Genomic DNA, 24,461 nt, shown 5'->3' on the forward strand with positions numbered 1-24,461 from the left:
CATGACATGAAGCCTTGTTTGGAAGTATCCCATTACCCTGCAGCCATTATGGTTACAGTCGCCAGAAAATGAATGAAAATTGTTTGGAATTTCCATGACCAAAAATAAACAGTGGGTCAGAATGAAGTCTGTTCCTGTAAAGCCTTGTAGCGATACGTCATGGAACACAGCACAGCCAGAGGAAAGCATGAGCGCTGTTTGGATTTCGGATGAGGAGAAGGAGGAGGAGGAGATGCTGGAGGAGAAGGAGGGGGTTCCCACTGCACGGCACACACACACACACACTCACACAAGGGCTGGCTGTGTTTCTGACACACACTCCACCCTCATCTGTTTCCCCACAGATGAGCAAGGGAGACCGCAGGACAGCTGGAGAAGACAGACCCAGAACGTCGGAGCGAGAAACAGGGAGGAAGGAAGAAGAGACTCGGAACGGAGAACTGAATAAGCGAAGGATCGCACAAAGGATTACAGGGAATGGGAACGACAAGATGACTGTCTGGGGGAGGAAAATGAAAGCACAGTAAAGGAATATGAAGGATTATTCTTGTTCATCCTGAGGAGCAGCATCACAACTTTCTGGTAACAGAGACTTATGTGTACATCGATGCATTATATGCAGTACCGGGATCGAGATGATGTGGAATATTGGAGGGGAAAAAAGAATGAAGTGTATTATTTTTTAAATGTAGTCTATTTTTAACCATTAAGGTTTGTTCATTTCTTACTTGAAACAGTGTGACATAATTAATTTGTATGTTAGACAAGCTATTTTATTTAATATGGTATAGTTTTGTACAAATTTTGAATTGCTTTCTTGTAGGGAATTCAAGTGTTGTTTCAATCAAAACCCATTCATTTGTAAGCTTAGTAGTAAACTATTGCTAATATTGGGTTATACTTTAGGTATTACCAGTATCGCAACAAAAAAAGTTTGAACACTATGTGTATTATGTAGTAATCTGAAAATGCAAAAAAAAAAAAGAGACAATAGATCTTCCAATTCCTGAACCTTGTCATTCATGTTTAGTTTGACAGATCAGAATGGGAAACACAGACAGCCAGCACAGCAGCTTCATCATTCCCAGCAAGTCCCGGGCATGCTCATTGAAGCTGCACTCATCCAAAGAGGAAGTCCTGTCTCCTCATAGCTGGTGGAGGAATACAAGAGGATCATCAGCTTCTAAGGCTCGTGGGTCCTCCAGAAACTGCTTGAACCAGCACAATGGTAGCCAGCCATACGTCTCCTACCACTATGACTACATCGATGCACAGCATCCGGGTTCACCACAGAGCAATGACTGGGACCATGGGTCTCTCCTGGCACATGGGAATTGTCAATATGCTCACAATTCAGTTAGAACCTCAAACTCTGATGTTCCTCAAAAAAAGAGCAGTCCCAAGGTGCTCTTGAGTGAGGATGGAAGTTTGAGAGTGGAGTTCACCAAAGGGAGGAGAGGTCTGGACAACGAGCTTTGTGTTGCACCCATGGACTCGACCTTGCGGGACAGCAAAGGTTCCTCGATTAGTTCTGAGGAATCCTGGTATGATTCTCCATGGGGTGCTACTACAGAGCTTTGTGACAATGTTTTCTCTGCTAACCAGCCTTCAGATGACAGCAGCGGCTATACTACACTGTCCTCCACCCGTACTGAGGATATCAGCTGCCATCCTATGACTATGGAATGCCAAGCAGATGAGATGTGTCAGGTGACAGAAAACAGAGCCATTGGATGTGATACCTGTTCTCCTGGATGCACAGAGGAGGACAGTGGTATTGGAGATACAATTTTACTCCACATAGAGCCGAAAAGCCTGGAATTAAACTCTTTTGGTAACATTTACACTAACCCAAACTCAATCAGACCTTTTCCGACAATTTGCATTCTCCCTGAAGACCAGGCCCAGGATCCTCCTGACATCAGTACCACTACTAAGGAGAAGAGCCAAGAAAACCAACCTTTCACCTCTCTCACACTGCCTAGCAGAAAATCAGGTAGTGGTGATGGTAATTCCAGAAAGGACTCTCTCAAGAGCCGGATCCGCCGCATTGGTGACTGGACCGGAAGCCTGAGCAGGAAAAAACGGAGGCTGCAGGTGAGGCTATAAAGGGCAAAACATCACCACTGCAAAATTTTTTTGTGTTCATAGTATCGGTTTGCATGGTTTCACATCTGTATGTGATTCCGGCAAATGATCGGACCACCCAGGGTGGGTGTAGAGGCACTTTTGAGATTAATTTTGTAATGCTTGCAATCAGGCCTGCATGATTGGATTTACGCAAACAAGACTTACCGCTGTTGTCATGTTTTTTTCATGACACATTGACCGCTATTGAACCTGACCCCTTTTTAACACTTGAAAAGAGAGTGAAACCTCACTTTGATTGCTCCTAGAGTAGTGCTAACCTTGTCCCACAAATGTTTGCAAATATTTAAACTTCTTTAGCTTTTCACTGTGTGATTTAGTGTGTTTTTCATCATCCTGCTCTCAGGAGCCCTCGGAGACCTTCAGCAGTGGTCTGGATAGCCTGATGGGTGACTCTAGTGTTCCGATGGTTGGCGACCCATGCTGGAACCTCTTGAACAACCAGACACGCTCATCCTGCTCTCTAACAGAACCACAAACTCAACAGAACCAGAATGTCTATGAGAACTTTATGCAGGAGCTGGAAATGGGTGACGCTCTCCATGAGTGGGAAGAGGTCGAGGGCGACCAGGCTGAGAGCAGCAGTGGGTCTATGAACTCCTTAGAGCAGATGGAGCTGCTGTTTGAGAAGGAACAGGGGGTGGTTCGGAGGGCTGGAAGGCTTGCTTTCAAACCACTCATCAACCTTCATAAAGAGCGCAAACTGGAACTGGTGGTGCGACGCAAGTGGAAGCAATATTGGGTCACCCTTAAAGGTGAGCCAGACTCTATCCATTCCATTTCTCTACAGGTTTAATCCGGCTTCAGTTTGGTGCAACAGAAACATGTTCACCCTAGATATCAGGAGATTTAAATGGTGGTGACGCCACAGCTATTCATGGCCTGCAGTGACAAAGAAAAAACAACAAAATTAGTGGAATGGTTGGCATTCCTCTTTCCTCTATAAATCAGCATGACATGCTGGTCTTCCCTCTTCCTGGGTAACAGCATTCATCTGTTGGGGGAAGCCAGCTCGAGAGATTCAATTGGCAAATTTTAAGAAACTTTTGGATTATTGTGTCAGAACAGCAGCATTATTTCCGGTAACACGCTGTTCTGTTCTTCAACAGGCTGCATGCTCCTACTGAGTGAGGCTGATGGAAAGAGTTGCCTGGAGCAGGAAATGTCCCCATGCTACATCCTGCTTGCTGAGGACAGTATCGTCCAGGCTATCCCTGAACACCCAAAAAAGGAAAATGTTTTCTGCTTGAGCAATGCTTACGGCGATGTCTACCTTTTTCAGGTTTGCGTTTACATTTACAGCATTTGGCAGACCCCCAAATTCCAAAGTAAATTAAATGATTTTTGGATCCTGTAACCACTAGATGCTCTCTTCTCTTATGCAGATCCATTCCAAACCTATATATCTTTTTCATTCATTTTGGGATTTAGTCAGCACATACCAAAGAATATGAAGCATCCTAGTGTCTTATAATAGACCAAATTGTGTGCTAACTTGTAGCCGTGTTGTGTTTAAAAACCACATTATGCCCTAGAATGCATTTTATGTGTTGTTGTTCCAGTTCATAATGACTATGTTGGTCTACATAATATGTTCCCTCACTGCCAGTTTCATAACTATATCTTGGTAAGCTGCATGGTAATGAAAAATTGGCAGCACATGTCAGAACTGGAGGGTTATGTATATTCGTCTGTTTGGGGTTTTTTTTATTTGGCTGTATAACTTTTGTTTTTTTTCATGTGAGGAAAAGAAAGCCCTATTGTGCTAACCACTCCAGTTTTCTGCTTTACAGTCACCCAGAGCTATTCCATAAGTCCAATTAGCTTCACTGCTGAATTGCTTGACGTAGACGTTCTACAACAGGAAAGATCATTGCATGAGAAAATAAAGCTAGTTTTTTATTCTTGTCACAATCTATTGTGAAAACAAGGTTCCTCCAGTTCGCCATGCCCAACCCCCTTCCCTGGGTAATTTAGTCTTACATGGCCTGAATTTGCTAATTGGAACCTGAAAACTCCTTTGGGGTATAAAAGAAAACTGCATTAATATTGGATTAAATCAGAGGGTTATGTTAAAAATAATATTGGACAACAGGGTTGGAATCTAAATAAAAAGGGGCTAGTGTTGGTACTATACTCTACTCTAAAAGTGAGATGACTATAATCTGACTATAAATGGCTTTTTTAATTTTTTTTTTTTTAATTAAAATTTTTTTTCCAGGCCTCCAATCAGACAGATGTGGAGAACTGGGTAACAGCGATCCACTCAGCCAGTGCCTCACACATGGCTAAGCGTCAGGGCAAAGAGGACACAGTGCGGCTTCTGAGGAGCCAGAGCAGAGCCCTGCTGCAGAAGATCGACATGGACAGCAAAATGAAGAAAATGGCTGAGCTGCAGCTGTCTGTTATTACTGACCAGAAGAATAGGAAGGCTGTAGAAGGACAGGTTAGGATCATGGCAAATATTCCTTAAATTTTTAACCAATCATTTGGCATGTGTAAAAAAACTTGGAATGACTAGAGTAATGTGAAAGTGTCATGATGCCCAGCTAGGTTGCAAGCTATTTAACATAATAATTATAACAAAAAAAAAATGTCATGAGGGTTAATTTATAATAGAATGTATTTCCAAGTGGCTGAACCTGTGCTGCATTTTTCCGGGTTTGCGAGATTTAAAAATTCAATTAACCTCTAAATTAACTGTGAAATTAACAATTTAACTTTGTTAAATTGACTGTGTATCAAACCACCATAATGATGTAAGAACACAAAATAATTTATTCAATAAATTACAGATTATACACGGATCAGGCATAACATTATGACCACCTGCCTAATATTGTGTTGGCTCCCTTTTGCTGCCAAAACAGTCCTGATCCATCGAGCATGAACTTCTTCAGTATTTTGAGCCACAGGAGCTCGTCTGTTGGATCACGGACCAGCCTTTAATCCCCACGTGCATCAATGATCCTCGGCCACCCATGACCCTGTCGCCGGTTTACCACTGTTCCTTCCTTAGACAACTTTTGATAGATACTGACCACTGCAGACCGGAAACAACCCACAAGAGCTGAAGTTTTGGATTTCCATTCATTGTTCATAATGTTTTAATGTCATAATGTTTAGCCTGGTCAATGTATAGCAATATTATCTGATTATGCCCACAAATGTGAAATATTAAAGCATGAAATCTGACTAAATTAAAGTTAAAACTATGCTTAGTGACTATTTGTCCTAAAACAGAGAGGCGTCACTGCAGGGCAATACAAAATGTGTCTGAATACCACCTTTATCTTAAAATGCTTCACTGCTGAAGGGGACACGTACCAATATTTTACTATGCCATTTATTGTTTTTTGTCCTTCAGTCTGTCATAAGTGGTTATTAAGAGCAACAAGCAATTCCTTACCCGAAAATTTGATGAATTGTTGTCAGTCAGGTTTCACTATTTTTGCAGATCCAGCAGTGGGAGCAAAACCTGGAGAAGTTCAACATGGAGCTTTTCCGCACACGCTGCTACCTGGCCAGCTTGCAGGGGTCTGAGCAGCCCAATCCCAAGAACCTGTTAGCTGTTGCTTCACGTCAGTCGAAGATAGCACTTGGACGTCTGGGGATTTTCTCCGTCTCATCTTTCCATGCTTTAGTGGGTGGCCTTCTGACATGATCATATTCAAATATATATTAAAATAATTCAACTTGTCTTATTTTTTTGTATGATCTAAAGGTTCATGTTTTTGTGTAAACAGATGTGCACCCGTGATGAAGCCAGTCTGAGGAGGCGTTCACGCTCTCAGTCTCGAGCCTCACGGACCAAGCGAGGAATCTTCTCCTCTCAGAAAGGCCTGGACAGCCTGAATAGATGCAACCGTGAAAAGAGGCAGTCTTTGTCTCAGGTAAGGCTGAATCCCACAAATGAATAGAAATACATTTACACTTACAGAGAAGCAGGAGTCAAGTTACCGCTATTCAAGGAAGCATGTTTTTTATTTATTTAACTCCACTGATTTCATGCAGCATCACTGCTAGGGCTCAACCACTGATTCTGCGGAAAAAACATTTGGTGTTTGTCTTTTTTTTTCCTTCATCACCTGTATAAACAGATCTTTACGTTTGACTGTTTGGCCCATGCCCCTGTGGCACATTTCTGAAGCCCCATTGTTTTAATACCGGATGGTAGATCTGTTCAAAAAATGCTGGTTCTTGGAATCCACATTAGCACTGTTTAGAAGGCTTGACCTGCAAACTTCCCTCCCTCTTTGCGTTTCTCTCTCTCCGTTTAGCTTCCAGAATTTCATCTGGATAATTACCAAGGCATTGCTAAGGTGCGTTGGGGCATTGCAGATTTTGGACTGTGGCAGAGTTTGGGGAAAAGTGACGAGTAAAGTGTTTGCTACTGCTTCATTTCCTCAAACGTTCCCAGTGGGGCCTTGTTGGAGATTTCATCTAAATGTTTTCCATAAAATTGTTTTTTGAATGTAAAGTTGGAGGCAGAAATAATTGTCTAAATAATTTTTTTACATCACCACAGTGTGCAATAGAGTGAGCAATGCACCTGAGGGCAGGACAAGCTGTCTGTTTGATAAACAAAAGCAGAAGGACAAACCCATAAACCAGAATCTAAAAAACAGCTTTAGAGAGAAAACAGTGTGTGTCATTTAAGCTGCAGCTGTTTTCTCCACTTGTTACACCTTTACACATGACAATTGCCCGCAATCCTGAGCTGTCAGGTCAGGAAATATTATTATGTTCACCCCAATGGGCAAAACAAACTTCTGCTGCTGCTCTCATCAACACTCACATGGACGTCAAACAGCAGGGAAGTTGCTGCTGTTTACTTTAGCTCAACTCAAATTAGTGGCTCTAAAGCCACGCACACACACACAGGGCGCTCACTGCCTGAGTCACATGTGATCATAAGCAACTGCTCGGCTGTTTCAGCCGGCTAATAACCCAGAGCAGCATAATCTCGGCCAAACTACCCCTAATAACGCACCCCTCTGGCATGGAGTTACCATAAACCACGTGCTTAATTGTTGCAAGCTGGAGAGCAACTGAGAAACAAAAGGTTTGTGTAAAACCGCACTGTCCGCTTAAATATCAGACAGCTGGAAATCGCTCATTTCATTTGAAGTCTACAGCTCAGCTTCAGTAACAGAAAAATGAGTGGGGGATGGGGAAGAGTTAGGCTGATGATTTTCAGAAGGCTATGAGGATGAAGCGGAGGTGAGTCAGACACTGACCCTCCAACAGTGCAATGGTTTTAATGAAATGATGCATCACCCTCACAGGCTAAATGTCCTTTTACTCCAATCACTAATCAATACACATTTATCCTCTTAAGTCAGTCGAATATATATCTCATTTATCTCTCTTCCCCTCTGTCTACCCATTCATCCTTTATCCATCCATCCACCCACCCACCTAATTTATTTATCTATTAATCCATCAGCCCATTAATAAATCCCTTCATTTAATTTAATCCATCCATCCATCCATCCATCCATATCCATCCATCCATCCATCCATCCATCCATCCATCCATCCAATCTACCTCTCCATTTATTCATGTATTCATCCTACAGCTCATCCATAAACCACTTAAATTAACAAAAAAATTTATAATTCAACCAAACATCCATCCAACCATCCATGAATCAATCCATCTATTCAACCTCTCCATCCATCCATCCATCCATCCATCCATCCATCCATCCATCCATCCATCCATCCATCCATCCATTTTACCTCTTTATTTATTCATGTATTCATCCTACAGTCCATTCATAAACACCCCATTTTAATTTAACAATCCATTTATTAATCCTACCAACCCTCCATCCAACCATCCATCCATCCATACACATCTATCAAGTGTATGTGTTCTACCGCTCATCCATCATTCCATCCATAAATCCTTTTAAATAGGCCCCACATTCCCAATCAATTATTTTAATCAATACAGGCCTACATCTGTTTAAATATCAATAATTATCTATCTATCTATCTATCTATCTATCTATCTATCTATCTATCTATCTATCTATCTATCTATCTATCTATCTATCTATCTATCTATCTATCTATCTATCCATCCATCCATCCATCCATCCATCCATCCATCCATCCATCCATCCATTCATCCATCCGGCTGTCTGTCTGTCTGTCTGTCTGCCTGTCTGTCTGTCTGTCTGTCTGTCTGTCTGTCTGTCTTCTTTCCCTGTTTGTATAAAGTACAGTACAAGTTAAAGCTGTGTTCCACTCGTCAGTCTTTCCAGGAGCAGTTTTCTGTTTGTGTACTGTTGTGTATCGTTGCTGCTGCTGCTGTGATTCAGGCTGTGGTGGATCAGTGTGTGGTAGATCAGTGTGTGGTTAGAGCGGGTCTCTAGTTGAAGTGTCGTGGAAGATGGTGGTCGACTCTGAGCTGTCCCGGCAGGCGTCTGGGTCGAGGGGAGACTGTGGCTCTTGCTTGTAGACTGACAGAGGCTGGCACATTAGCCTGCGCTCGCTAAGCTATAATTACAGCATCGCTCAGACCTTTGATTATTTCTCTGCAAACCTCAGAGTCCATTTCTGTTCCGATCCAGGATCTAAATAGTATCAAAAGCAGCTGGCTCAGCTCTATGGTTTCTAATTAAATGCAACTCCACTGGCCATATTGCTTTTTTGAGCCTGAATGTTGCCTTGGATGTATTTTGATGTGTATTTTTGTTGTGTGTTTTTTATATTGTAGGTATTTGAAGGACATTCCGGTGGAACTCTTGGCCATCCACCAGCACAGAGCAGTTCAGAGGTACCTCAGGCATCATGGTGATGTTGTGTTTCCGCTTTTATACGTTTTAATAAGACTGCAGCTGCCCTCTAGCAGATGGAGCTGGATTTTCTCGCTCTCTTGTTCATTTTTAATACATTCTTTTAAAGAAGATCCATGCTGTGCCAGGCCCAGGTGCCAGCTTGCACCTTCTGACATGCTAATGCTCCTTCATAATGCATTAGGGGAGGTTCCCACCCCTATCTAATCTCCTGAAACTGGGAAGAGGGGTGGGTGGGTAAGAGTGGGGGAGGACTTTTTTTGCCCTTTTGGAGCTTACACAGCTGTCCCAACAGCCTGCTGATCTGTTGACACGTTACTTTGCAAATAGGCGGGCTGTGTGTGTAGACCCCTACAGAGGCGGGGTTAGCATACATTTCATCACAATCCTATTGTCAGTGAATATAAAGAAGCTCAAACACGGGGATTATCATGATACCCAATCGACATTGCAATTTTAACATACTTATTATGGGATGTAATCCAAGCAGCTCTGAGCAACAGTTGGCTTTTGATTGAGTTCTCTTTCAGAAGAATGCAAAAATAATCTCAAATATACCATAATACCGAGTTTGTTTGGTTTTTTGGGGTGTTTTTAATAACAGATTATATTCATATAACAGCACATTCCCATTATTCCTCTTATATCACAACAATAAATCAGGGATTACAATGTTTTCTCAATTAAATGACAAAGTCTTACTTATACTTTAGTCTCCAGTTATGTGGAGTCCATCATCCTTAATAATAAGCAGTTTCTATAAGGTTTCTATTCATTTACTGTTACTATTGTGATTTGCATTTCATCAGAGCTGCTAACCAATCAGAATGAAGTATTTAACAACACTGTGGTATTATGATTATTAATGATTAATAGTTGATTATTTAATTTATTGTCAATAAATTGACCAGAGTATTTCATATCAGTTATGTGTACACTCCTGGTCTTAACAGAGAATCATTTTTAGGAAATGAATAAAAGATTTTATTAAATATATTTAGTCATTTTGTATGGGTTTTGGTTTTCCCTTGGAATTTTTTGAACCCAGAGATGCCCAAACTAGGGTCTGAGGGCCAGAGTTGGTGTGTGACGACGTTCAATTTGGCCGGATGTGCTATATATAAAAAGAGGTGAAAAAAGAAAACAGTTTCACTGAACTAGAACTTGGATTAGTTTAGGCAGACTACAGAGTCATGTTGTTTATTTATTTATTTATTTGAAATATTAAATCTTAAGACGAACTGTGGGAACTGTTTGGTTAAATTCCATTTTTATATTTACCTCTTATGTACCTTAATGTGTGGGTGAACCTGTTCATGGTGATGGTTGATGAGGAGCTGATGAGAAAACATTTTGATTTAGATCTGAATCATAATCATTATTTTATTTTTGTGTACTAGAAAGACAATAGAAGTGACTTTCCTGGTTTCTAGCTTTCCCCCAAACAGTTCATTGAAGCAAAAAGGAAGGTGCAAATGCTTGGAACTCTTAGGAATCTTGCTCATTTTCTCAATAATGATTTGTCGTTAAGACTGTTACAAGCTTATCTGCATTTGACCTCTGCCTTTTTTTGGGGTTTTTTGCATGGTAATGTCTCTATGTCTTACATTTTCACAATTTTGAACATTTCGTAGAAATTAGTTATATCCACACCTGTAGATCTGTTGCTGACAAATTTCTTTTCAGACATCGCAGTGACAGTGAAGATCTGCTAGTATAGCATTTGCACATGCACAAGTGCAACTATATGCTATAATGATTTAGTAAATTTTTCAGAAAACATACATTTTATTTAGTAAATAAACATAGAAAAGGGAGTACAAATGAAATGACTTTAAAATGTGACTTTTGATTTAAATATGTATACATTGATTTGAATATGCTTAAATAGGTTACATTTGAAGGCAAATGATTTTGTACTTTTACTTTTACTGGAGCAATATTTTACCTCTCATCTTTAATTCATGGTTTGTGTACTTCGTCCACTATTGTTATTTTTTATAATTATTTATTTTTTCTGTCTCATCTAAACTCCAGCTCATTTTACAAAGAAAAGTTGAAATGACTCAAAACATTGAATTGTAGATAAAGTTGTACAAACAATTTTGTTTCCATGTCTCTTCCTGCATTTCCAGCAGAAACTGGACGCTTTTCCCAAACCCCATCCTACAGCGACACCTGAGGGCAGAGTGTGGGACTGCAGCGTTGAGAGCCTGCTGTGTGTGTCCATGCCTGACAGGCAGATCCTCACTGTTCCTGTCAAACAGGATTTTCTCATTGCTGATGTCCTTTCCACAGCATGCAAGGTACAACATCATCTTACCAACGTTAGGATTAACATCAATAGCCTGTCCTGAATCTGCGCTCATCTGAGTCAGGCTGAATAAAATCAGCTTCGAGGCCTCAGTTTTAATTAAACTAAAGCTTTCAATAATTAATTATGTGCTCTTTTTAATGATCTTGTTTTTATCTGGTCTGTTAACCAGCAGACTGAGGACGTCTCTTCAGATTTTATTGCTATGTGACTGGAGCTTTCGTTTTATCCTTATCTCAGTAATTAACAAGATCATTCATTTTGTTAGAAATAGATCCCCAAACAATTTCTTATGCTTAGTGGTCCTCTTTATAGCCTGGAGGGGTGTGTATGTACAGGATTCGCAGTGGCAGGCCGTACATTGTTGAAACGTTCAAAATCTTTATTTCTTTGTTCTGCTATTAATGTAATTGAAATACAATGTATGTTATTTTAATTGCATGAAAAATACTGTATGTGATATCGCTGCCATGTATTTACTAATGGAGGCAGATTCAAGTGCAGTAAAACAGTTTATTAAAAATCCTACTCAAGGATAATCAAAAATCAGTTTGGAAAAATGTAGGCAGACCAATATCAGAAACAAGGTTGGAAATGAGGGTAGAAACAACAGTAATTTGAATGGAATAGATTTGGTGGCGTCAACAACACAATTTTGTGAGCGAGTGAATCTTAAATTAATGACATCTTAATGACAAGGAGATTGAGAGCGAGGAAAGTGTGGGTGTATGTTGGGAGTTGTAGTCCGTGTCATCCATGTTTGTATGCTGTAGCGACTGCAAAATGCCGGCATGTCTTCCTGGCTGAGAACTGACAATCACATGCAATTATCTGAGAGGAATTATTATTTTTATCTTTTTGTTATAATAATAATTTTAATGATATTGCTGTCAATAGCAGTCAGGTTTTCCACACATGCCTGTATGAGGACTAAATAACCCAAATAATTAAAAAAATAATGTAAATAATTAAAAAAATAATAATATCGTACATAACAATTTAAATTATAAAAGTCTTAACCAAAAATGAGAGTTTGCTTATATAGATATTATATATCTGTGTGTGTGTACATCAATCGTCAATCGATTTAAATATTAAATCGCAATTAATCACATTAATTGTGTATAGTGTATATATAGTGTATATACAGTGTATATAAATAACAGACAAGTCATTGGAAATCCTCCACAACAATGCATATGTTTGTGTATGTAGTTGCGTCAGCTGGACTCAGCACTGTATTATCTGCGCACAAAGAGACGTTCTGGACCAGATGTGGAGATCAGCGCTCCGTCAAACTCAGATTTACTCAGAGACCTGGTGAGCTTTATGATAAACTCAGACCCTTGATTATTACTGTATTACACATTGGAACACGTACTTCTTATTTGGCAGACATCCCTATCCATTACAGTTTTCTCATTTTACACATAAAACTGAGTTCATTAATGCTCAGAATTCCAATATCTTAACCAATGAGCTTTCACTTCCTTGTAGATGTGTGATATTTATATCATTATATTATATATATATATATATATGTTGACCTGGTATGTAAAGTGTGTTCTGTGTGTTTTTTGCTTTTGAAAAGGTTTACGATGAACTTGAAGTTTGCCCTCTCAACGTGTTTACTTTAACTATTTCACGTCCAGACAGCAGCATGGACTTTGGTGAGTAGGTGGTATTGGTTATGGATGGATGGACGGATGGATGGATGGATGGATGGATGGATGGATGGATGGATGGATGGATGGATGGATGGATAATAGTAACCAATTTTCAAACATATGTGTGTGTGTGTGTGTGTGTGTGTGTGTGTGTGTGTGTGTGTGTGTGTGTGTGTGTGTGTGTGTGTGTGTGTGTGTGTGTGTGTCAAGTCAAGTCAAGTTTATTTCTATATTGCTTTTCAAAACAGACATTGTCTCAAAGCAGCTTTATAGAATTTAATGAATTTAAATGTGTGTGTGTGCAGGATTTGCAGTGACAGGCCATGTGGATGGTTTGAGGAGGAGTCACATCTATGTGAGTGAGGTGAATCCAGAGAGCCTGGCATTTAATAACGGTAATTCCTCCTATAAGAAATGTAAATAAATCTTTAACATAAACTCCACATGGGTTATGTAAGAGTATGGAACAAAAAATTTGAACTATAGACAAAATCTAATCTAACACACTCTTAAAGCTTATAAAGTGATTCAGGTAATGCAGGTGGATCTGATCCTTCCTTTTCTTAACTCTGTGTGTGTGTGTTTGTGTGTGTGTTGTGTAGGGTTGAAAGCAGGTGATGAGATCCTGGCTGTGAACAATGCCAGCGTATCCACCCTGGACTTGGGTCTTATACACCCCTTGTTCAGCGAACAGACTCTACGCCTTGTCCTCCGCCGTGAGGACATTGTGTCAGACGAGCAGAGCAATGTGTGGCCAGGGTGTGACCCCGGCGACCTGTACGAACCAGTTTCACCCTTCAGCATACCCTTTACCTCCCATCCACCCTCACACAACTCATCAGGTACGTGCTTCTCCTAGTGGATGTGCCCTGATGCTCAAATCATGTTTGATAAAGTTCCACCTTTGATGTGGTTATTTTTTTTAAGAAGCTGTAACACAAGATATTTTATAAATATCTAAAGACCATGTATTGTGTTTGATTTCTAATGAATATAAGTGTAGCCAATGACTCCAGTATGTCTTTTTTGTCTCATTTAAGAGTAAAGAAAACTGTAGTATAACATTTATCTCTATGCAGTGACACAAAGGTCAAATAATTTCACTCATTTTAAATATACAATCATTGTGAAAGATTTTGGAGAAGTAGAAGCTCGTTGGTTAAGGCTCTGGGTTCCTGATCAGAAGGTCAGTAGTTCAAGCCCTAGTATTGCTAGGCTGCCCACTCTTGGGCCCTTGAGCAAGGCCCTTGGCACTCTGTGCTCCAGTGGTGCTGTATCATGGCTGACCCTGTGCTTTTACCTTATTTTATGACTGTTACTTCCCTTTACTCTGTAAATACCTGCCCTAACCCAGTGGTTCTCAAAGTGTTGGTTGCGCCCCTCTAGTGGCGAATAAAAAAATGACAGGTGGGGCGCAATGAGGATTTATATAATATTTTTGTTTTCTAAATTAATCTTCATTTGTGATTTCTTTATTAAAAATAAAGTTAATTCACTCAAAGCAACCACAAACAAACAATTAGGTCATTAATGCAAGTGAATTAACCCATCATTTAAGGTACCTATATACAAGTATACAACTATACTTTTATTTTCTGTATTTTTTAACTTGATGGTATTTGTTGTTATTGACTTAGAACTTGATATTACAATAAATTAGACTTTCTTAAACTTGTAGTATTACTTTTTTTTTTTGGTGTGACAGGTGGGGCTTGAAAGTCAGAAAACAATTTGAGAACCATTGGCCTAACCATTTATAGAGAATAAGCCACCATGTGACTTCAGCAGCCCTATAGATCTGTACATTTGGACCAGCTCTGGGAAGAGAAAACGACTGAATAAAACGACTGCATACGAATCAATTAGAGAACTTAGATCAATGCGAGTTAACACCAGTCAAGTGCACTTACTCCAGCCGACTGTAGGCTCCCTCCCGAGGGAATGCTCAAAGTAATACAGTATTTACAAAGTAATACATTATTGTTTCTCTCCCAGATGGCTCCCATTTCCCAGAAATTCCCCGAGAAGCAGCAGTACCGCTTTCAGGGGACGTCTGCGATAAGGCAGAGCGATGCAGAAAGGTAAGCTCGAGACGTGGAAGGTGTGGGAGAAGATGAGGGCTGAAATGGTGCTGGAGAAGTCAGGATTATTTTTAGTCAAAGTTAAAGCTGGGTGAAGTGCGCCAAGAGAAATTCCAGACTTCTTACTGCATATTTGGCACATTGAGACAGTAGGCTTGGTTTCAGTTTACATTCTGTAAAGCTTTATGCATATTTAGGATTGGCTTTTCTGAAAAATGAATGTACACAGTTACCTTTCCTCCAGATTATTATATATGAGTGGTGTTTAGTGCTTGTTTCCAGGATAGGTTTGATCTGCAGGTATGTAAGATGATGTAGGGAAACTAATTATAATAATTTTTCCTATTAAAAGATTGGCAGAAAGCAAAAAGAACATATTATACTTTACTTTTAAGTTAAGAAAAGATTGTGATGATTCACTGCACACAAAACACAATCACACACACGGTTATATACATTGATACACACACACATATACATAGTTTTCATTACGCAGTATACATAACAAGATAACCGCTTTAAATGCTAAGAAAGTGATACGATTTTTCTAAATCTATTCACGATAGATTTTGTGTTTTCTGGGTCCGGGTTTTTCCTGTACTGTTGAGAACAGCTTTACATCACGGCTCAGTGGCGTCCCTCAGGGGATTTATCAGTTAGTCAGCACTTTATTACTCTGTGACAGGACAGATTATGATGATAAATGGCTGGAATTCTCAATAGGAACCTTTTTTTTTATGGCACACTGAAGGTTGAGTGTGTGTGTGTGTGTGTGTGTGTGTGTGTGTGTGTGTGTGTGTGTGTGTGAGAGAGATAAAGCTCTAGTGTCACATTTACATTCTATGGATTCTCTGTGTTGTGCCAAAATGCATTCAAAAAGCAAATAGAAATTACTTTTGTATTCAAATGACTATACATGTTACCTCAGGAAAGATAATCTATAGCATGATGTAAATATTATTATTATTAGTAGTAGTAGTTTTATATGTAGCTGGGTCTTTTTCTCAGTTGCCACTAAACCTCTTTGTTATTTAACCTAAACCATCAGGATTTTGGCCCTCATACTCTTGGATTCTCTATTGTTTTGTTTACAGAATTCGGGGCGAGTTTGCACTCTGTCCCAGGCCTACCCCGAGGATAAAAGCCTTATCGTTGATGGCTACAGGAACCCATACTCCACTGAGAGTGGCATTCCAAGAGGCAGCCCTCGCCACATGACCATCCCAGAGAGGCTGCGCAAAGTCATCCAGGAGCTTGTGGACACTGAGAAGTCCTACGTGAAGGTATGACATCTAACCCTGCTACTTACTGAAGACCTGCATATGTCCATGTAGAAATATTTAATAGAAACAAGGCAGTTGGTCATGTGGTTGAGTTTTGAAAGATAGATGAAGATGATGTCTAAGATGTATGTAATTTTATAGATTAGAGATATTTATATTCCTTTGTCTTTCACTTATCTCTATTCAGTTTAATAATGGACGTATACACATATACAGAATGTGGCCTGACTATCACACCTATATGTGGTTCTTTTCCAAACTGTTGCCACAAAGTTACAAACCCATAATAATATATTGTTTTGAAATGCTGCAGTATTATTATTATTGACTCTCACTGCACAGTGGAAGCCCGAACCTGACAATGCTCCTGTGCACAAAGTGAACTTTATAAAGAGGTTGTGTGTAGATTGTAGAGCAGAGGAGGGGAGTGATGAAGTACAAATACTTAGTTAATGTACTTAAGTAGATTTTTCTGGTATCAGTATTTTACTTTTTTACACAAATATCTGTACTTTCTACTTCTTACATCAAACCTCGGGGTAGGCCTGGGACAGAGTGCGATTTCCTGTCATTGTGCGGCTTTTTCAATTAACCACTGGTGTTTCATTTCCTGGCTCTCACCCGCCATAGATGTAGGCTAGTTTACAAAGCTAACAATGAGGAGGCAGAAGTCAGCAAGAAGTATGGGGTTAATGTGGATGAGACAGAGGGTGTCAGTGATGTAAACATGACTGAGAACAGACACATTCCTGATCATCATCATCTTTTCTCTGCTTGTGTTCTATATGGTGTGTGTTCAGCCTGAATACATTCATTAGATAACAACTTTTAAAATTCGTTTTGTATTAATATATTGATTATTTTTGCTGTCAAAAGTTAATAGTTAATAAATAATAAAACGTTAATAACGCGTTAACGCAAACTCATTTTAACGGCACTAATGCAGAGCGCATTTCTGTTTGACTATTTTTTATCAAAAATATAAATAAATAAATAAATAAATAAATAAATATAAAAGAGGTCAAATGAAAACCTTCAGCACAACAGAAGTTTATATCGTCCTTTCTTAACTTAGATATAAAAATATGCACATAATTATCCCTCTGGGGTCAACAAATGTGCCGACGCATTTTTTCCTCATAACGCCGAAGATAAGAGCAATACATCATTCGAGTCTGTGAAGGGTCTACTTTTATTTGTACACACTCATAATAAAGAAAACAGACAGGGGGCGCTCTCTGCCATCGCCATCATCTCTTTTCACAAACACATAAATAAACCAACCTGAACCTCATAATATTTGTTTAACAGACATAATAAATATATAAATAGAAAGCTTGAAATGTCAGTTACTTGACTCTTGACTTGACTTCTACTTAAGTGAAGGATGTGTGTACTTTTACTACGACTGGTATATAGTGTCCTGCACAGAGCTCTGACCTTAACCATACTGAAAACCTTTGGGATGAACTGAACCACAGACCTCATCATCCAACATCTGTACCTGACCTCACTAATGCTCTTGTGGCTAAACAAACACAGATTCCTGCAGCCACACTCAAAAATCTAGCGGAAAGCCTTCCCAGAAGAGTGAAAGTTTTATATGAGGAACACTAAGCATGAATAGGTGTGAGAGTTTGGTAGCAACATGCATTTGAGCATATAGTGTACGAATGGAATGAAATAATGAGGTAAATGAAAAGTAATCAATTTGGGGCGATGTGATACGGCACGATGTGAAGCCGAATCACTGTAACCATAGTGATGTTTATCATTTTTGAATACACCATTCCCTATAGTCTTGTATTGCGCTAATAAAAACAATTTTTTAAACAATTTTTTAATGTTTTATTTATTCAAAATATCTTTTAGTTTTTGGTACATTTAGTTTTATTAATGTATAGCTGCATTTGGCATAAAAAGGGCAATAAATACAGTTTCTAACATTATAGAGAAACTTTCCCATTAAATAAAACCCCTCGAAATGCATTGGGTAAGAATTTTAGAATAAAATAGAATTAGTTTAATAAGAAAGTGTTTAATATAGAAACTATCACTAAACTCTTAAACTGTCAGAGCTGCTGAAAATAATTCACCATTCACAGAATAGGTGAAGTACCATGAACTTTTTGCCTATGGAGATGATGTTATAATGTTAATACTTTGTTGCACTGTGTGTGTTAATCAGGACCTTGGCTGTCTGTTCGAGATCTACCTGAAACCTTTAGAGAAAGAGACTTTCCTCAGTCGTGGAGAGGTGAGTACCAGCCACCCTGCAGAGCTCCTCTTCACACACTGGCACCTGACACACTGAGCTGAATATTCTTGAGCATCTGTGGCAAGTCATCAAAAGTATTTCCCACGTTATTGGTAACTTTTAAATTGGTAAAAGAGTCTGCTGAGAGAAATACTTCTTAAAAGATACAAATTGTTGAAGTGTCAAAGAAAATTGCCCTTGGGTGTAAATGGTTATTTAAATGGTGCCTTGTGATAGCCTGGCTTCCTATTCATGTACTGTACATTTACATTTATGGCATTTAGCAGACGACCTTGTCCAAAACGACGTACAAAAGTGCTTTGAGTCTCTATCAATGGATAAATCTACACTGGTACACTAGATAACAAACTTAAGATAAATCAGACTAAAACTCCTTTGTATATCTATAGGTGGTAGTTCAGTGGTTAAGGCATTGGACTTTAGACCCGAAGGTCATGAGTTCAAATCCCAGCCACACTCCCTGGGCCCCTGAGAAAGACCCTTAACCCCATATCTGCTCAGTTGTATGAATGAGATCAATTGAAAGTCGCTCTGGATAAAAGTGTCTGGCAAATGCCATAAATGTTCACTTCCCACTTTACAAACTTTCACAGATATAAACAACCTGTTCTCAGAATCTAAAAACGAGGGAAGACGACCCGTGAGCTAGTTGTCGACCATAACGAGTCTACATGATGTGCACTGGACTCGGTCGAATTAATTCAATTTTTTCAATGAATTTTTTCTGCTAATTACTTTTTATAACTTTATATAAAATATTGTATGCAGTATTTCGATTATTTCGATTAGTTTTAGTAATGTTGTTGTTTGATATTTGATAGTATTTATAGCTCTTACATCATTAGGAGATATGCGTAGTCAATAACGAACACAATAACAACTCACATACAAAATTCCTGGACTTAACATTCTCTCTTGACTTTCTGAGATATGCATCAGTCCTGTCTGGTATATCCAATCTCTTAAACCCTTTTAGTTATATATCACTGAGCAAACAGCTTGTGGGTTTTTTATGTCGTCTTCACCTGCCGTTTGCTTACCTTTTATCAGATGGAGTCTCTGTTTGGCAGCCTGCCAGAGATGCTGGACTTCCAGAGGGTGTTTCTACAGACACTGGAAGAGAAAACCAGCTCATCACCAGACTTCATGACTCTTCAGACAGCGGAGCAGCTCAAGGTAACTGAGAGAGCAGGAAGCACATACATTTATGCAACAATAATTAATATTTAAGTAATAGGCAAACTTTTTTCCTATGTTTTTTTAATTTTCTTGTATATTTTGCAAATTCAGAAACTGCTTTCCTTGCTGGGTGGATCCTTTCTGTACTACGCCGACCACTTTAAGCTCTACAGCGGCTTCTGCGCCAACCATATCAAAGTCCAGAAAGTTCTCGAGCGAGGTAAGCGTCATTTCAGAACGTCATGTGCTTTCAATTGCACCTACACAAGGTGAAAAAACAAGAGACACAAAATACAATCATTCATCATTTTCTTCTTGTTTGTCAACAGCAAAGACAGACAGGCGTTTAAAGAGTTCCTGGAGGAGAGGAACCCCACCAAACAGCACTCATCTACACTGGAATCCTACCTCATCAAGCCTGTGCAGAGGGTCCTCAAATATCCACTGCTGCTCAGAGAACTTGTGTCCCTCACAGACCCTGAGAGTGAGGAGCACTGCCATCTCACAGGTATCACACACTTTCCTTACAAACTCAAAGGAAAAGAAGAATATAAATGTTGGCATTTATATTTATTGGAATGTCCTAAACCTTACAGATGCTTTACGGGCCATGGAGAAGGTGGCCAGCCACATCAACGAAATGCAAAAGATCTACGAAGATTATGGCACTGTGTTCGATCAGCTGGTGGCTGAACAGTTCGGCACCAAGAAGGAGGTATGTAGGAAGTGACACAAGTGACACAAATGACACATAGAGAGCTGAAGAAGTGTCTGAAATGTCTATAATGTGTGTTTCTTAGGTAACAGAGATCTCAATGGGAGAGTTTATTGTCCATGGCTCTGCGCTCTGGCTGAACCCCATGACCTCACTTGGCAAGATTAGGAAAGAGCCAGAACTCACAATTTTCAGTGAGTATGACTCATATTCATGATGCAGAAATATATTTTAATATCCACTTCACGGAAACATTTTCATGCCCCATGCTGTGTAAAAGCAGCACAGAAGCAAGGATTATGAAACTTTTACAGTAATAACACAACAATGTTCTTTCCTACAGTCTTTAAAAGAGCAGTTATTTTAGTGTACCGAGAGAGCAGCAAGCTGAAGAAAAGAATGGTGAGTCTCAGTTAATAGGTTTGAATGTTGTTTAATGCTGTAGTGTTTAAAGCAGACGTCAATGTGTGTGTGTATGTATATATATATATATATATATATATATATATATATATATATATATATATATATATATATGTATATATCAGTTATCTAGTAATTCTAGTCATTCTAATGCTTTATGTTTGTTTGACCATATAGACGGCGTCCCGCTCTGGAGATCTGGACCCTTTTAAATTCCGCTGGCTGATTCCAGCCACCTCTCTACACCTCCGACCTGGTAACTCAGGAGGTATGTTTTGTGGTGCAACATACAAGTTGATGAAATACAATTAGAAGAACATGTTTAAGAGTTTTCTTGTATTTACTAGGATCTGAGAACCCTTGTCTTTGGGAATTAGTCCACACCAAGTCAGAGGTGGAAGGAAGACCGGAGATGGTTTTTCAGCTCTGCAGCAGGTAAGATGTTGATCTAGGAAAAATCTTATGTATATCTGAAACTAAAGCTGACAAAGACATACTTGATGATTTTTCAGAACAAAAACTATTCCAGGAAATTAGGAAAGAGAAACCAGATTTAATTGTATTTCCTGCACCATAGGTAGTACTTTTCCCAATACCAAGATCTACCGGGACAGAGCTTGATGTACTGCCATAGCCATAGCTGTAGTATATCAGAAGTAGAATAGCTGATAAAGCAATACTGAGTGTTTTTTGTTTTTGCTTGTAGAAAGTGACTAAATGGATTTGCTACTCATGTAACTGTCATAAAGCTACATTAATGTTAATACCATTATTCAACCTGAGCTGCTGGCTGTTCTGGTAAACTTTGGTCAAGTGCAACAATGACATTACCATCATACAGGGCAAGTGAAAATGTTTTAGAATCATTGTAGAAATGTCTGAAAACGTTCAATAAATTTTCAGATGACAATAAAAAACCAAATGAAGCAAACTTCACTAGAATTGTACCAACTGAAAATGTTCTGATGAGTTGAAATTCGATATATTGAAGATTGAAATCTCAGATAAACAAAGCTGATTTGGTTCTAATTTTTATTTCTGTTTCATACAGAGCTCTAGAGAGCAAGGTGAACGTGGTGAAGGCTATCCACTGTGTGCTGAGAGAAAATGCAAAAAGAACTGCCCCACCTGAAAGGGGCTTCAGAGACAATTTGACCTTTCCAAGGAGGAGCCACCAAGCCACAGTGAGAAGCAGATCGTGGACTAAGATGCTTCAATTAGAAGAAGGCCGTCTGCTTGGTGGAGACACACATTCAGAGCCTGGATTTCCCAAAACTACATGTCCGTCTGTGGGCTCAGGCGCCAGGCTGGGATCCCTCACCAGCTCACTGGAAGCTCAGCTTCAGAGACTGAGCTTTACAGACGAAGTGCCACAGGAGGTCAAGAGCAGAAACTCTATTCACATGAATATGATGGAGAACACTTCTGACATAGATGTCAGCTCCCTGCTGGTTAGGGACTACAGTGTGCAGAGTCTAAACTCTGCTGATGAAGGCAGTTTTTATGACACAGTCATTGGCATCCAGAAAGCTGCCATTCCCACACTTTAGAGGGATTTGTGTCTCAATTTAGTCTGAAGGTCTGTGTGCACTAAAGCTGTTTTTATTCAACCAGTTATCAAAATATTTTTTGGACCTCTCCAGTGGAATTTGCACAATCGTTCACTATAAAATCTAGCAACATGCGATCCGTTTGACAAAAAGCAGTAAAAACCATAGAACGTAGATAGTCAATGATGGGATGGTGCGGTGCCATCAAAATTATAAAATTAATGAATTTTACAATAGTGGCACGTCCCAAAATGTTTTATTCCACTTACACCATAGCAGATTTTGAAGTGAGCTTGAAGTGAAAATTCAATGCTCCCACATCCACAGACATCCTACACGATTGTGTGCCTCCAACAGTTTGAGGAAGAATCATATGGCTAGAAAACTGTCAGGTGTCCCAATATTTCTGTCCATTAATAGTGTAGCTACTCACAGATACACATTACTAAGAATTCATAACTCGTTGTGCATAGTTGCAGGTTTCTGTTAGTAAATGTAATGGTTAAAGGTTTTGTACATAAACTTTCCAGTTATGTTTTTACATTTAAAATAACAATATAATAAAAATCAAACGCATAAGATTGTTTTGTGGGTGAGGCTTTGGATGGTATAGCTCAGTTTACCAGATCCAAAATCTAAATTCTAAAAGTGTTATTTCAAGTAAGCTTTAAATGATGTAATAAAAAGATCTTCTTGGTAGTTATCTCAGACTTTTGGCTGCCTATGTGGGAACTTGCTGCCTTCGGTTCTGAACACCGCAGTCACATATTGCCTTCACTCTTGGATACTTGGACCAAACGTGTGTATCCCTGATTGTGGATATGTTTGTTGTATATTTGTACCTCTTTTTGACAAAAGCTTTTCAAATTTTCATACAAGAATAGCTTGATTGGATGTTTTTTATTGGTTTTTATTGGTTTTTTTTGTTTTTTTTTACGAACTTGAAAACTTTAAACTAAATATTTTCTTAAGTTAAAACATGTCTTTGTGGTTCATATGAATTTGCTGTATTTAAAGTACATCTGGAAATGTCTTTTGTAGTCTTATGTAATTTATTTGTAAATTATGATATATTCACTACCTGAGCAGCTCTTTTTTGTAAAAGATAATAATAAGGAAATAATAAGCTTATGTTGTAATATTTAATAAAAAAAAATGTCTCATGTACTTTTCTGATTTGACTTGAAATTTTGTTGCAATCTGCAAGTATTTTAACAAATGGGATCAAAGTTACATCAAACCTTATTCTGACCCTCTTAGATTTCCATACTATATTCCTGTTGACCCTTTTTGTGTTCCACATGCATTACTTTATACATTATCAGTGGCAGGCCGTGCATTTGGTACCTGGGCCTTCAGTGGGGAGGTACCCAACTTAATCCACCTCTTAATACCACCACTATCACGTCGTGATTAGAAAAACCATCAATACAATACAAAAATGCAATATAACAAAGTGTGGCATTACAGAGAGAGAAACATTTCACATATGGAGGTGAATACCATTTTACTAAAGCAAGTTCCAAACCTCTACACTACAACCGCAACTGTGCACCTACATCATCTGGAGCAGTTCAGAATCAATATTTGTCTAATAACATGACAAAAACATTCAAAACGTAAAAACAATACAACCTACTCACCAGAGACACACTAGCTAGCTTTGGGGTTGGCCGTCCACTCTTCATGATGTCTAGCTTTTCCGGAAAGTGGATTTTTATGTATGTCCGAGACCAAATCAATTTCTCTTCCTCCGTAGGCATAAAAAAAACACACACTTTTAGCCAGTCAAACTTGGCTGTAACAGTTTTCCTCTGACCAACCAATCAGAGGATGGAAAAATGCTGACAAAAGTTTGGGCCAGCTAGCTGGCCCTGTGAGGCAAATATGAAATCTGGTTGATTAAAGAAACAGACCCGTTGGCAAAAGTGCTTCTGATAGTGTTTAGGCCAACAGAGAAGGCTATGCTGGCCCTGACTGCCCACGACTGATATATACAAACTTTAAACGATGG

At 39.1% G+C, this 24,461-nt stretch overlaps 1 protein-coding gene across 4 annotated transcripts; it reads left to right on the top strand.

The window, feature by feature from the left end:
* Window positions 1-294: 294 nt before the first annotated feature.
* On the top strand, window positions 295-23,589 carry LOC124377189 (rho guanine nucleotide exchange factor TIAM2). Of its 4 annotated transcripts, XM_046836564.1 has the most exons (25): window positions 295-582; window positions 1,031-2,097; window positions 2,495-2,903; window positions 3,258-3,430; window positions 4,370-4,594; window positions 5,606-5,791; window positions 5,895-6,041; window positions 8,879-8,938; window positions 11,093-11,263; window positions 12,487-12,591; window positions 12,863-12,941; window positions 13,244-13,333; window positions 13,541-13,780; window positions 14,934-15,019; window positions 16,114-16,302; window positions 18,491-18,559; window positions 19,631-19,756; window positions 19,871-19,985; window positions 20,094-20,267; window positions 20,356-20,474; window positions 20,560-20,668; window positions 20,818-20,876; window positions 21,075-21,165; window positions 21,245-21,332; window positions 21,949-23,589. In XM_046836564.1, the coding sequence occupies exons 2-25, from the start codon at window positions 1,045-1,047 to the stop codon at window positions 22,445-22,447; spliced, it is 4,662 nt and encodes a 1,553-aa protein (XP_046692520.1). In that variant the 5' UTR covers window positions 295-582; window positions 1,031-1,044; the 3' UTR covers window positions 22,448-23,589. The 4 variants fall into 4 exon arrangements, 1 of the variants encoding a protein (XP_046692520.1); XR_006924065.1 differs by lacking the exons at window positions 21,075-21,165; window positions 21,245-21,332; window positions 21,949-23,589 and having other exon boundaries at window positions 19,871-19,979; window positions 20,089-20,267; window positions 20,818-20,850; XR_006924067.1 differs by lacking the exons at window positions 21,075-21,165; window positions 21,245-21,332; window positions 21,949-23,589 and having other exon boundaries at window positions 11,096-11,263; window positions 19,871-19,979; window positions 20,089-20,267; window positions 20,818-20,850.
* The last annotated feature ends 872 nt before the right edge of the window (window positions 23,590-24,461 follow it).

Source organism: Silurus meridionalis, chromosome 23 (genome assembly GCF_014805685.1).
Source record: "Silurus meridionalis isolate SWU-2019-XX chromosome 23, ASM1480568v1, whole genome shotgun sequence".
Classification (NCBI taxonomy): domain Eukaryota; kingdom Metazoa; phylum Chordata; class Actinopteri; order Siluriformes; family Siluridae; genus Silurus; species Silurus meridionalis.

Bases quoted from the DNA above. Each gene is read 5' to 3' on its own strand.
- LOC124377189 (XM_046836564.1), top strand. From the start codon at position 1,045: ATGGGAAACACAGACAGCCAGCACAGCAGCTTCATCATTCCCAGCAAG. The intron at 19,986-20,093 runs GTCATTTCAGAA...TCAACAGCAAAG, and splicing joins AGTTCTCGAGCGAGGTAAGC to ACAGACAGGCGTTTAAAGAG. The intron at 20,669-20,817 runs GTGAGTATGACT...TCTTTCCTACAG, and splicing joins GCCAGAACTCACAATTTTCA to TCTTTAAAAGAGCAGTTATT.